The sequence below is a fragment of the Anguilla anguilla genome, chromosome 8 (genome assembly GCF_013347855.1).
Source record: "Anguilla anguilla isolate fAngAng1 chromosome 8, fAngAng1.pri, whole genome shotgun sequence".
NCBI classification, from domain to species: Eukaryota; Metazoa; Chordata; class Actinopteri; order Anguilliformes; family Anguillidae; genus Anguilla; species Anguilla anguilla.
In genome coordinates this window covers 50124326-50137608 of record NC_049208.1, presented here as the reverse complement: position 1 = coordinate 50137608, position 13283 = coordinate 50124326, and the positions used below count along the sequence as shown (strand labels likewise).

General features: G+C 49.2%; 1 protein-coding gene across 1 annotated transcript in view; it reads left to right on the top strand.

Moving 5' to 3' along the window:
* Nucleotides 1-13283, top strand: part of LOC118234354 (cell adhesion molecule 4-like) — a 65265-nt gene that overhangs the window by 43624 nt on the left and 8358 nt on the right. The window contains exons 2-5 of the mRNA XM_035430829.1: nt 9085-9231; nt 10917-11204; nt 11694-11855; nt 12547-12637. Of these exons, the coding sequence (XP_035286720.1) occupies nt 9085-9231; nt 10917-11204; nt 11694-11855; nt 12547-12637 (688 nt within the window). The remainder of the gene's footprint in view (nt 1-9084; nt 9232-10916; nt 11205-11693; nt 11856-12546; nt 12638-13283) is intronic.

The window sequence follows — 13283 nt, the reverse complement described above, 5'->3', positions numbered from 1 at the left end:
ATTTCACGAATGTGGCCTCGTAAAATAATCATCCCGTCTCGCTTTTCCAACGCTCACAATCGTGCCTTCAGAAAGATTTTTTTCGGCAGAAGATAAATGATGTGTGTGGTGAAACTGCGCAAACCGTCTGTGTGTATTAATGAAGACACATTAAGGCTTGTTGCAAGACATCGACCCATTGGACCACAGATTATGCACAGGCAGTGGGCTTGGGTAGGAAGCAATTCGGATTGACCACATGCAAACACCTCTACCCATAGGCATAGGTTTCATTTCAGCCTTGGAGGAGATGCAATGCTGGGCCACCTAGTCTTCCATAATCAGACGTCAAATCTCACAAGCATGCTAAACCAGTCTAGCAATGAATTCATGTGAAAATATTGTGGGGTGACATGTTTCTATGCCCCCCCCGCCCCTCCCTCCCCAAACCTACGCGTGTTTATCGAGTGATTAACCAGGAATTACCCACCCCAAAAGACTGGAGAAGGAATCCGACTGCGATGTGTCATTTTCCTTTCATTTCTGACAGGAGGAATATTATACCATTGCTGCACCCTTATTTAGAGCTATTCTTATCCATTACGAGCCGCAGTGCTTTTGAAATTATATGCAGTGCCCACTACAGCACACTAGTCAGCGAGTGCAATCAGCTTGGGGGCGTATTCTGGTAACGAAATGGCATCTTTTTTCTCACACGACACTGAACTGCCATTGTGAATGTAATTAATGGCTGATACATCACATGGCTGCCGAGAGTGACAAGGCAGGGTCGCCGGAGTTACGAGATCACTTTTCCCGGCGTGCACAGGCATGTCCGACAGCAAGGTCGCGTCAAGGTCACTCGCCAACTCGCTTTTTTTTCCTTTTTTTTTTTTTTTGTGTGGACACCATCACAGCACAGAACCGAGCGAAATTCATATGAAGTGCGGTCTTTTTTTTTTTTGATCGGATCCATTTCATAGTTTTGCGCTTGAGCACTTTTGGGGCCTGGTCTGAACCTGCATGGGCAGAAGCTGCTGGCTGGAGGCTAGCAGATACGGCTGTGTTCCTAGCCCGAGGCTCCAGTCTGAAGCCAGACCCATTCTACAGAGCTGAAATCATGTTTTTTTTCTTCCTCTTTTTTTCTACAGTGATTTCAGACGGTCCTTCCAGGGATTTGCCCTTTCCTGTCAGTGTAGCTGGTAGACACAAGGTTGGAATGGACTTCGCTGACCTGTCAGAATATTAACGACGGATTATTATGCAAAATTAATATTTTAAGGGAAGCATTTTGATTCTTTATATCAGTATGTAAAATGAAACATAGGCATCGTAAGGAGGACTACACAATCTGTATTCACTCCTGGGACCTGCATCATGAAGCAGGATTACTGAGTTAGCTGGATGACTGCACTGAGTAAAACCCGGAACCCTCCCAAATCTGGAACATGGAGTGAAGTAAAAAGAGCTGCTCCTTTATCCAGCTAGCCCGGTAACCCTGCTTTGTGATATACCCCCCTGGTTTGACTGCATGGTATTCCGCTCTTTGTTTTAACTTGGCACCTGGGTGTAAATTTATTGCTGATTGGACTGAAGGCAAAAACCAGCGGACCCCACATATTTGCAGGACCAGGGTGGGTGGCCCCATTGCTAAGGTTACCTGTTTAACTGGTGAAGGGGTTAAGCAGTAATGGGACAGTGACATCAATGACTACAATATCAATCAGAGTGCCTAATTTTTAAAAATGAATCATACTGTTCTGCTGTAGTAAGTATCTTTGATTATTTAACAAGTCAGTAATTCACAGTGTTTTGTGACACCCCCACTCATTTTTGGTGGTTTGTGATGACTCAGTCTCCCATTATTTAGGGAGATTCCTTTTTTTTTTTTTTTTTTAGAAGTTCCAGAGATTTAGCTTTCAGTTGCACAAGAATGCAAGTAGGATTTTCCGGTAGAAAATATATACCGTAGAGGGTGATATCTTGGTAATGTTGAATATCTTTGGTTCAGGTATCCTCCAATGACCTCTTTATTACCAATGGGGGCCACTAAGGAGATTTAAAGCCTTTAATACCATCATGGTTTCATACCTGCCCTGTTAAGTACTTTGGCAACAGTCACTCCATTGTCACATGAATGAAACCCATTTAAAATTAGATTTGAATGTGAATGTGAACGTGAATTCAACTTTTGGCAGAGTCAAAGAGTCGCACAGGGCACAGTCTTTGTACATATGTAATTATAATTTGTGTTAGACATCATTCATTAGTATAATTATTCATGAGGCATATTCAGTGATTATTGTGTAACCATATTGGATACTGGCTGGAGACTTGCAAGCACAAAGACACACATGGATTAGAACAAAACAAAACGATGCCAGTTTAGAAACAAATTAAGGAAGAGGGAGAGGAGGATTTCAGGTTTGGTTCTGTACTGAAAAAGCACACAAGATAGCATACTTCAGTTTTGCTGATTTCCTTTAAGAGGCATACTTTGAGCAAAAATCTGCACTGCAGAACCATGATATCAAGGACAAAGTATGATGCATTGAAATAATACAGCACCTCAGAATTTCTCTTGGGGCTATGAAGTGGCGTGTCCGGCTAAAGCCTTTTTGAACTCAGCAACTTTCCGTACATTTTGCTTCAGAATCCTGGCCGCGCCATTGGTCAGAATTCAATAGAAGGCCTCGGGGGAGCCGTGTGTAGCCATTGGCTCTAAGCGCTAGGGCCACAGGGTCGCCCGGGGAACGAAGGGGTGTCTCCATTGTGACATCACGGAAGAACGACCGCTCTGGTCACTGAGGCACCTGCAGTCTGCCTGTGCCGGGTGCACCTGGCACAGCCGGTGGACGGGTGCAGATGGCGGAGCGCGTGCGTTTCGGGGCGGAGAGAGTGCTTGGCTGCGCTCCCCAAAAGAGACTGGAACGCTGAGGCGAGCCCACCAAAACAATTTGGCTTCTAAAATTGGAAGAAGGAGAAACAATACTGGGGATAGAAATGGGTGTTAAAAGATTGCACAATTCTGCCCAGCTGAGCATTGTGTTACATAAGCTCATTTGGCTGATGGTGGTGACGCTACTGTCGACACTTCAGTCAGAGAAAATGGGGTGCGACAGGTCTGTCTGCCTGAATGCTACAGTATATGTTACATTACATTACATTACAGGCATTTGGCAGACACTCTTATCCAGAGCGACTTACGCAACTTTTACATAGCATTTACATCGCATCCATTTACACAGCTGGACATATACTGAAGCAATGCGGGTTGAGTACCTTGCTCAAGGGTACAACGGCAGTGTCCTACCCAGGAATCGAACCTGTAACCTTTAGGATACAAGACCAAGATGTCAGAGTGCATTCGATTGTTATTGCAGCACTGTGCTTTGCTTAAAAGCTCAAATATTGTCCTGTTATTCTCAATTCAATATAGGGCATATTAGCATTGCATATTTATATAATGCTGGTATTGGCCTCGTTTGGGAAAAGTGCAATATCGGGAATTAACGTCATCAGTGTCGGCTACTGCAGTGAAACAAATCTTATTATTATTTGTTTATTTGGCAGACTTTTGTGTCCAGTGCGATTTACGAAGCCATTTCTGCCGAGATAAATTAAACGCGGGTCACGAGGGCAATGAAAGCAGAGGCATTAGAACAGAACGGCGAGAATGGCGGAAATTCATTGTCAGGCTAAGTATGAAGAATAGTCCTGAGATAAAAAATAAAAAAAAAACACCAAACAGTAGCAGTCTTTAGCGTTCGCATCGAGCCTGCCGTGTCCGCGGTCCTAAAAACATCATTACCCTCCCATCACGGTAATGCGTACGTAGTGTCTGTGGCTTTAAAACCCTGTCTGCTTCAGGGTTGTGTTGTATTAAAACATGTACATAAAAACAGGGAACACGGTTAAATATGGAATATTAAATGAAGTGACCTGCAGAGCTGTGTGGAGTGTGTGCTGCTGCTGACCCCCAGTGCTCATTCTAGGCTCCAGTACACACTCAGGTGAGTCCTGCCATCTTTCCTCTGCTCGCTTCCTCTCCCCCTCTCTCCCTCTATCACTCTCTCCCCTGCTCCCTCGCTCACTCTCTCCCTCTCTCACTCTATCATTCTCTTCTTTGCTCCCTCTCTCTCTCTCTATAACTCTCCCTCTGTCACTCTATCACTCTCTCCCTTGCTGCCTCACTTCCTCTCTCACTCTTTCACTCTCTCACTCTCTCCCTCTATCCCTCTCCCTTGCTGCCTCTTACTCTATCACTCTCTCCCTCGCATCCTCTCTCTATCAGGGTACTCCCTGTACAGACCATTACCCGGATCTCCATGCCCCTGTTAGAAGTCTTATGTCAATGTTCATATGAATGAGCCTGAGATCTTTCCATTGAGAAAGCCTAAAAACATGTAGGCTTAACAAGGTGAAGTGAAATTTTAGGTTAATCCAATGAAGCGTTTTTCTGCGTACCTGTCTAAGAGGCAGAGGATCAGAGAGAGCTCCAGATGGTGGGTGTAGAGCAGGGGTGTCCAGTCTTATCCGAAAATGGCTGGTGTGGGTGCAGGTTATTGTTTTGCCCAGCACTACTGCACCTGTTTCAACTTATTATCTAATAACAGCTTTCAATCAAGACCGCGATAAGTAGAACCAGGTGTCTCAGACAGTGCCAGGCCGGAACAAAAAACCCTGCACCCTCACGGGCACTTTTCGGATAAGACTGGGGCACCCCTGGTCTCGGGAGCTGGAGAGATGGAGATGAAAGGGAGAGGGGACTGAGGGAGAGGGTGGAGGTGGAGAGAGGGAGGTGAGGAAGTAAAAGGAGGCAAATTATGGAGGAGATTGGCCCTGGAGTAGTAGAATACAGATGAGCAGGGGACTGTGGGTGGCAGTGCAGAGGATAGGAGAGACGGAAGGAGTCGGCAAATCATGTTTACACTGCAGGCGGAGGGATCAGCAAACGGAGATGTAGAGAGGATGAAAAAGAAATGAGAGTGAGAAAAGTAGGAAGAAAAGTGGGCAAAAAGGGACACGGTGATGGAATGAGAAATTGAGAGGAAAATGGAGGGCGGTGATTGGGAGACGGGCGGACGGATGTGGCGAAAAAGATACCCTCCTCTCTCTCTCTCGCTCTCTCATTATCCCCCGTCTCATGAATAAATACAAGCTCATTCTCTTGCAGACCAGAGCCGCAGAAAAACTCAAATCTCAATTTCTACCAAGGAAAAAAGGAAAGAGATTAAAATAACAAGAGGACAGGGAGAGGGGGGGGGGGGGGGGCGATGACAGAGGAAGGTGGGGTCGGTGGTGTCAACTTTTAAAAAATTGATCGGTTGGTTACACATGTAATTTAATATATATTTATAATTGGAACTTGAATTATTTTCAAGTTCTTTTTATTCTTCCTTTATTCCACACAGCATATTACTGGATGGAGGCTCAGGGGGGATGAACTAAAGTGCACACCAAATGAATGTCCTTTGCTTTATAAATGCTAGGTGGGCTTTGTCCAACCAAGGACCTTTCCTGTGCTATTCTCATAGAAAGGGCCTCAGGTGCCCATTTACCGGGCAGGAGATGGAGAAGGAAAGGTGGGTGGGTGGGTGGGTGGGGGGGGGGGTGATTGGAGTTGGAGCAGTGTGTATAATGTACAGTATGGAGTGACAGAAAGACATTGGGTTAAACGAGGTGTCGAGGATCGGAATTAGCGGATAATTTGCAGGGAGGTGGGAAAGCGGTGAATCCGGAGAGCAGACAGGTACGTGCTGCTGATCGGTGACCCAGAGAGCCCTACAGGTGGAGACGACAATTCGGTATAAAAACTTTAGTAGAAAGGTTGCAGTGAGTGCAGGCCAGAATTAAGAACAAAGAGAGAAAGGAATGAGGAAAAACATAAATCGTTATAACGGATAAATTTGAAATAGGTGTTCTGGTTTTTATGTAGTTTTTTTTTTTTTTTTAAATACTCACTCTAGTGTTTTGAATTGAACCAAAAAGCATTACGCGGAAATTTTCGCATTGTCTGCGTTTTTCATTTCATTAATTTTTCTCTCAATACCGCGTGTTCAGTAGTTCCTTTCCCAGTGGCGCTGTTATGTCCTTTCTCCCGTACTGTGGCGCTTGTAGAATATTTTATTATGGTTGTTTCTTTTTATGATTTCACAATTAGTATTCATGCTACTGCTTTTTAGTCTGTTGCTGCAGTTATTTATATTTACCATATCTCCTCTATAGTTTGCTCTCTGTATACAATTGCTGTAGCCACTGCTGGTGTCATTACAGCTGTATAAATACATTTGCAGTAACTGATGCGGCGTGCTCTGTTTGATGAACGGTTTTTTGTGACTGCAACGGAACAGCGAGAGTGCCGCCACAGATTGTGTACACTCACCAGATAGCCAATTCAGCTCCTGTGCTCCTTCCATTCTCTCCGCCTTCTAAGCAGAATAAAGACTGCACAGCTCCTCTTAGCGATCAATGGTAGCCATGACGACCAGCGCGCTATACGGGTGTCCTTTAGGGCAACTAATCGCCTGTCATTCACACTTTTGATTTTCTCGTTTTTTTTTTTTTTTAACTGTGTGCTATCAGGGACGATATCAATGTGAGCCAGCAGCTGGCAGCATCAGAGGTTAGACCGAATCAGTTGCCTTTGAATCTCCGGCCAATCAATCGTTTTGCGAGCTACTTCCGCCTGCCTCCCCCGAAGTGATTACTTTCCAGTAGTGGCCTTTTACCACCGGTGGCGCCATAGCGTTACAGCGCCGCTGTCATTATTCAACGCCGTCACGACGATGGCCGCTGCCAGTGGGTTGAGCAATCATTTTAATTGTGGTTAGAATGGGGACTGCCTCGCTGATTGCCGTGAAATGAATCACGCGACTGATGAGTAAGACTGTTAATGAACACAAGGATGATAACGGTTGTTAAAGATTGAAGATGCGCTCATCCTCTTTATCTCCGTTCAATACGGGCTTCTTTTCGTCCTCTTCATTATGGTTCATCGCTCCATCTGTTAATGTCTCATTTACCTCCTACTCCCATTCACAGTTAATGTACTTTTGTAGTCAGACCCTATTGGGATAAATTATAATTAGATAAAATAAAGTTAAAATGGTTAGATTAGTCTCATTTAAATTAGAGCGGATCAGCACTTCTGATGTGCATGGTTGGCCTGCTGTTTTGCCTGTTATTGTGTGTTTCTACGCACCTCTCTGTTCTCTGTGGCTTTGCATTGTGTTGGTTATTGCTCTGGGTCTGGGTCCAGTCAATTAAGTCAGTCCGCGATCCAAGGTTTGTTTTATTGTACCCTCTCGCGTCTGCTGGGTTGATTCTCTTTCTCCTCTCAGTTCCACTGGCTGCTTATATCAGAGCGTGCTTTTTAATTAAGGTCTTCTTTTTCTGTCGAGTGCTGTTGTTTCCACATTAGTGAAATGATTGGGAGGAACAAGAAGGAGAAAAACTCATTAAGATGTCTACAGTATAATCTCTCTCTCTCTACCCCTTTCTCTCTCTCTGGGCCACCCTAGCCTTTATCTGAATCCGTCTCTCACACTGTCTTTTTCTCTCCCCTCTTCTTCCTCGGTCTCTCAGAGCTGTGCCCCTGTCTGTCTGTCTGTCCTCTCAGTGTTATCACTCTCAGTGTTACCGCTCAGTGTTATCACTCTCAGTGTTACCGCTCAGTGTTATCACTCTCAGTGTTACCTCTCAGTGTTATCACTCGCTGTGTTACCGCTCAATGTTATCACTCTCAGTGTTACCACTCAGTGTTATTGCTCAGAATTATCGCTCAGTGTTATCACTCTCAGTGTTACTGCTCAGAGTTCATGCTCAGTGTTATCGCTCAGTGTTATCATTCTCAGTGTTACCACTCAGTGTTATCACTCTCAGCATTACCACTCAGTGTTATTGCTCAGAATTATCGCTCAGTGTTATCACTCTCAGTGTTATTGCTCGGAGTTATTGCTCAGTGTTATTGCTCTCAGTATTATCGCTCCAGTGTTATCACTTTCAGTGTCATCACTCAGTATAATCACTCAGAGTTATTGCTCAGTGTTATCACTCTCAGTGTTATTGCTCAGTGTTATCGCTCAGTATTATCTCTCTCAGCGTAATCACCCTCAGTATTATCGCTCAGTGCCATCACTCTCAGTGTCATGGCTGTCAGGGTGCGGTGAGTCAGTGGCCCTGGCTTTGTTTATCAGTTTAAAGCAGCGGCGGTTGCTCCAGAGCGCTCCGGATTAGTCCCGTTCCTGAGTCAGCAGGAGGCCGGGCTTGACCCTCAGCCCAGTTATGAAGTGAAGCAGCCAGATGGGCCGGCGTGCTGCAGCATCGCAGGGCAGTAAATCCGCACTGTCTTTTGATCTATGAGCTATGCAGTCAGATCAGGGAGCCCTCGGCATTCTGAAACCTAACCTCAAAGATCTCTCTCTCTCTCTTGCTGTCCTTCTCTCTGTCCCCCCTTCCTTTCTCTCACTCTCTTTCTCTCTCTCCCCCTCCCTCACTCTCTCTCTCCACCCCTTCCTTCTCTCACTCTCTTTCTCTATCTCTCTCTCTCTTTTGTTCCCTCTCTCCCTCTCTGGATATATCCCTCCTCCTCTCGGTCTCCCTTTTTATATCGCCTACTTTCATCTCTTCTCTCCTTCTCTCCTGGTTTTCCTTTCCTCCCATTTATTCACTTCTCCCCCCTTTCTCTCCCTTTATCTCTGCCCTCCCTCCTCCTCATTTATCTCCCGCTCTCCCCTCGTCCATTCCTTCCCTCTCTTCCCCCTTCTCTCCCCATCTCCCCTTTTCCATTCCCTCTCTCCCTCTCTCTCTCTCTCCCCTTCTCCATTCCCCCTCCCTCTCTCCCCTCTTCCATTTCCCCTCTCTCTCCCTCTTTCCCCTTTTCCATTCCCCCTCCCTCTCTCCCCTCTTCCATTTCCCCTCTCTCTCCCTCTTTCCCCTTTTCCATTCCTTCTCTCCCACTCTTCCCCCCTCTCCCTCTCTCTCTCCCCTCTCTTCCATTCCCCCTCTCTCTCCCTCTCTCTCCCCTCTCTTCCATTTCCCCTCTCTCTCCCCTTTTCCATTCCTTCTCTCCCACTCTTCCCCCTCTCCCCCCCCCCCCCCCAGTGCGGTGCCAGGCGGTGCAGGCGGAGAACGTGACGGTGCTGGAGGGGGGCACGGCGCAGATCTCCTGCCGGCTGCAGAACTACGACGGCTCCATCGTGGTCATCCAGAACCCCCGCAGGCAGACGCTCTTCTTCAATGGCACCCGGGGTGAGCGGGAGGGAGGGCGTGGCGGCTCGGGGGTCCCGCCCACTGACCCAGCGCGGTCCGACCCACTGACCCAGCGCGGTCCGACCCGCTGACCCAGCGCGGTCCGACTCGCTGACCCAGCGCGGTCTGACCCCCTGACCCAGCGCGGTCTGACCCACTGACCCAGCGCGGTCCGACCCACTGACCCAGCGCGGTCTGACCCCCTGACCCAGCGCGGTCCGACCCACTGACCCAGCGCGGTCCGACCCGCTGACCCAGCGCGGTCCGACTCACTGACCCAGCGCGGTCTGACCCGCTGACCCAGCGCACTCCGACCCACTGACCCAGCGCGGTCCGACTCACTGACCCAGCGCGGTCCGACCCACTGACCCAGCGCACTCCGACCCACTGACCCAGCGCGGTCCGACCCACTGACCCAGCGCACTCCGACCCGCTGACCCAGCGCGGTCCGACCCTCAGGCCCAGTGGAGCCTGCCATCCACTCAGCCCCACCATTACGAACGTCCTCACACATGAAGAGGACTTCTCTCAGGGGAACAGGAAGAGTTCATTTCAGTATTACAAGTAGTTGATACACGGATTTCAGATTGTCCATTGTTGCTCTTAGAGATGCGATTGTAATGTTGTATTGTTGTGTGTATCCATATTTAGCTGTCATTCTGTTTTTTAAAAATAGCATGCCTTGGGAGAAGTTTAACAATGCATTATAGAAAAAGTAATAACAATTTTCACATAATTTCATTTTGGGACAGAATCAACCACGCAAATACACACACACACACACACTCTCACACACACACACACACACACACACACACACACACGCATATTTGACCAGTTGTTTTTTTTCGTAGCCCCCGTGTGTAGAGTGGCTGAGTCTAAGCAGTTCCTGCCCTGCCCCTGCTCTGTCCTGTCCTGCTCCCTGTCCTCCCTCCTGCTTCCTAGTGCTCCGTTAATGCACTCCAGTGCTCTGGTGTTCCGCAGGTCAGCCTGTGTGCTGGTGTTACTGCCTCTCTTCCCTTCCCTCGCTCCTGCCTTCCAGTTTCTTTTTCCCTCGATCGTTCGCCTCTATTTCCTCTGGCCCGCTCCCTCCCTTTGCTCCAAAATCCCTCCCCTCTTCATCCCGATCGTAATTTTCATTCTTAATCCCCTCTCCCTTCCCTGTTTCACTCTCTTTGCCCTTCTTTCATCCTCTGTTCCCTTTTCTCACCCCTGCCTTCACTTTCTCCTCTCTCCCTCTCTTCTGTCCCTTTGTGCCCTTTGTCCTTTCCCTCTCTTTCCTGTCTGTTTTCTCTCAATATGTCTTCCCTCTCTTCCTCTTCCTCCTGCATCTTCACCCTTCTCTTGCTGTCTTCAACTTTTGTATTTTGCACCCTTTTCTTCCCTCTCTCTCCTTCTTTTTCTCTCAACCTCCCTTTCTCCCCATGTCTTCTCTCTGTCCTCCCTCTCTCTCTCTCTCCCTCCCTCTCTCCTTCTCTCCCTCCCTCTCTTCCTCTCTCCCTCCCTCTCTCCCTCTCTCCCTCCCTCTCTTCCTCTCCCTCTCTCTCTCCCTCTCTCCCTCCTTCCCTCTCTCTCTCCCTCCTTCCCTCTCTCTCCCTCCTTCTCTCCCTCTCTCCCTCTCTTCCTCCCTCTCTCTCTCCCTCCTTCCCTCTCTCCCTCTCCCTCCCTCTCCCTGTCTCCCCAAGCCCTGAGAGATGACCGCTTCCAGATGGTCCTCTTCACCCCTGCGCTGGTGCGCATCGCCCTCAGCAACGTCAGCGTGTGGGACGAGGGCGGCTACTTCTGCCAGCTCTACACGGACGACACGCACCACCAGGTGGCCACGCTGTCCGTCAGCGTGCCCCCGGACGTGCCCCAGGTGGAGGCCCGGGCGCAGCCCGTGGAGGGGGCCGAGGTGGAGCTCACCTGCGCCTCGTCCCGCAGCAAGCCCCCCGCCACGCTGCGCTGGTTCCGGGACCGCCACGAGATCCCGGGTAGGGGGCCTCTCTCTTTCAAAATAAAAGCCCCCCAAAAACAAAGCACGTCCCATTGCCTGAAATGCGCTAAAGATGACATGGATAAATAATGACTGTCCCCGGCGCCTCTCCATTACTGCTTTTCTGTTCCTCTCTCTCTCTCTCTCTCTCTCTCTCTCTCTCTCTCTCTCTCTCTCTTTCACAAAATGGAATTCAAACGTGAATTCAAAGAGCTTTATTAGTTGGAAATGCATTTGTAAATATTGCAAAAGTGAAAAGCAGTAGATCTGAATATTACCCAGGACGGATATTGAATCCTCTCTCCCGCTCACTGTTCAGTTCAGTTTCACGTGTGATTTTAAACGCTTTTACGGGAACGGTGCATTTTAGCATAATCGTTGTCGGAGCGCGTGCAGTTCTCCCTCTGTCTGCGTTTCCCCTTTTTTCTCTCTTTTCTCCCCTGAAACGGCTCTCTCTCTGGCCCAACCCCCCCCCCCCCCCCGTCAGGCGCCCTGTCCCAGCAGGAGAACGGGAAGACGGTGAGCCTGCGGAGCACCGTCCGCTTCCCCGTGGACCGGCGGGACGACGGGGCGCTCCTGAGCTGCGAGGCGTCCCACCCGGCGCTGGGGGGCCTGCGGAGAGTGCGCCACTACCGGCTGGACGTGCACTGTGAGTGGGCCCCCCCCCAGCGGGTCGCCATGGCGTCGTGTGGGGGGTGGGGGGGGGCATAGTGGAACTGCCTACCTGGGGCCCAGGCAAGGAGGAGGGTGGGGGGGGGGGGGCCAGGGGGTCCTCAGAGACTGCATTTTGCACAAGGCTCAAAATGTTGTGCCCCCCCCCCCCCGGCGGTTCCCCCATTACCACTGTGCTTGTCGGAATCGTCTTATCGGGTTTATGGGCATCAGCCAATCGCGTGCTCAGAATATATGCTGCTGTTCCTGCTGAATGCTGGTCTGGGCCTGTTGAAATCCCCCTGGAGGTTGTAATGGTGACTAACGTGCAGGAGAACGCAGTGGGGGATTGCGTCCGTGAGTGCTGTCGGTGGAGCGGGCCTGACGTCAGTGCTCCTGTGGCTAACGCAGTATCACACTGCCATCTCGCTGTCTCTCTCCCTCTCCCTCTCTGTCTCTCTCCCTCTCTCTCTTGCTGATCCCTCTCCCTCTCTCTCTCTCTCTCTCTCTCTCTTCCTCTCTTTCTCCCTCTCTCCATCTCTCTCCCCCTCTCTCCTCTCTCCCTCTCTCTTTCTCTCTCTCACTCTCTCTCTGTCCCTCCCTCTCTCTCTCTCTCTATCTCTGTCTCTCCCTCTCTCTCGCTCTCTCTCTCCCTCTCTCTCTCTCTCTCTCTCTGTCTCTTCATACAGTCGCCCCCACGGTCCACATCGAGCCGCCCGCCAGCATTCTCAGAGAGGGGGACTCCCTAACCCTCACCTGCTCTGTCACGGGGAACCCACTGTGAGTGTGTATGTGTGTGTGGGTACGTGTGTGTTTGTGCGAGTGTGTGTGTGTGTACGTGTGTGTTTGTGTGAGTGTGTGTGTGTGAGTGTGAGAGAGAGTGTTTGTGTGTGTGTGTGTGTGTGTCTGTGCATTTGTGTGTGTGTGAGTGTGTGTGTGTGTGCGTGGGTGTGTGTGTGTGTCTGTGCATTTGTGTGTGTGTGAGTGTGTGTGTGTGTGCGTGCGTGTGTGTGTGTATGTGTGTGTGTGCGTGTGTGTGTGTACGTGTGTGTTTGTGCGACTGTGTGTGCGTTTGTGTGTGTATGTGTGTGTGTACGTGTGTGTGTGTGTGTGTGTGTGTGTGTACGTGTGTGTTTGTGTGAGTGTGTGTGTGTGTGTGTGAGCGAGAGAGTGTGTGTGTGTGTATGCACAAAATCAGAGTCTCTTTTTTTGTCTGTGCCTGTTTGCATATTTCCTTATCCTATTCCCCTTAGGAATGATCTCAAAAGCTTGTATCCATAAATCAATAAATTCTGCAGTGTGACAAAATCTAAGTAAACTCCCGCAAATGACTGTGATAAAGGTCTTTGGCACTGCTGTTTTATAGACAAGAAGTTCCCAGTCCCCATCCTGGAGTCTCTGTCTTTTCGCTTGTTATTGCTGTCAG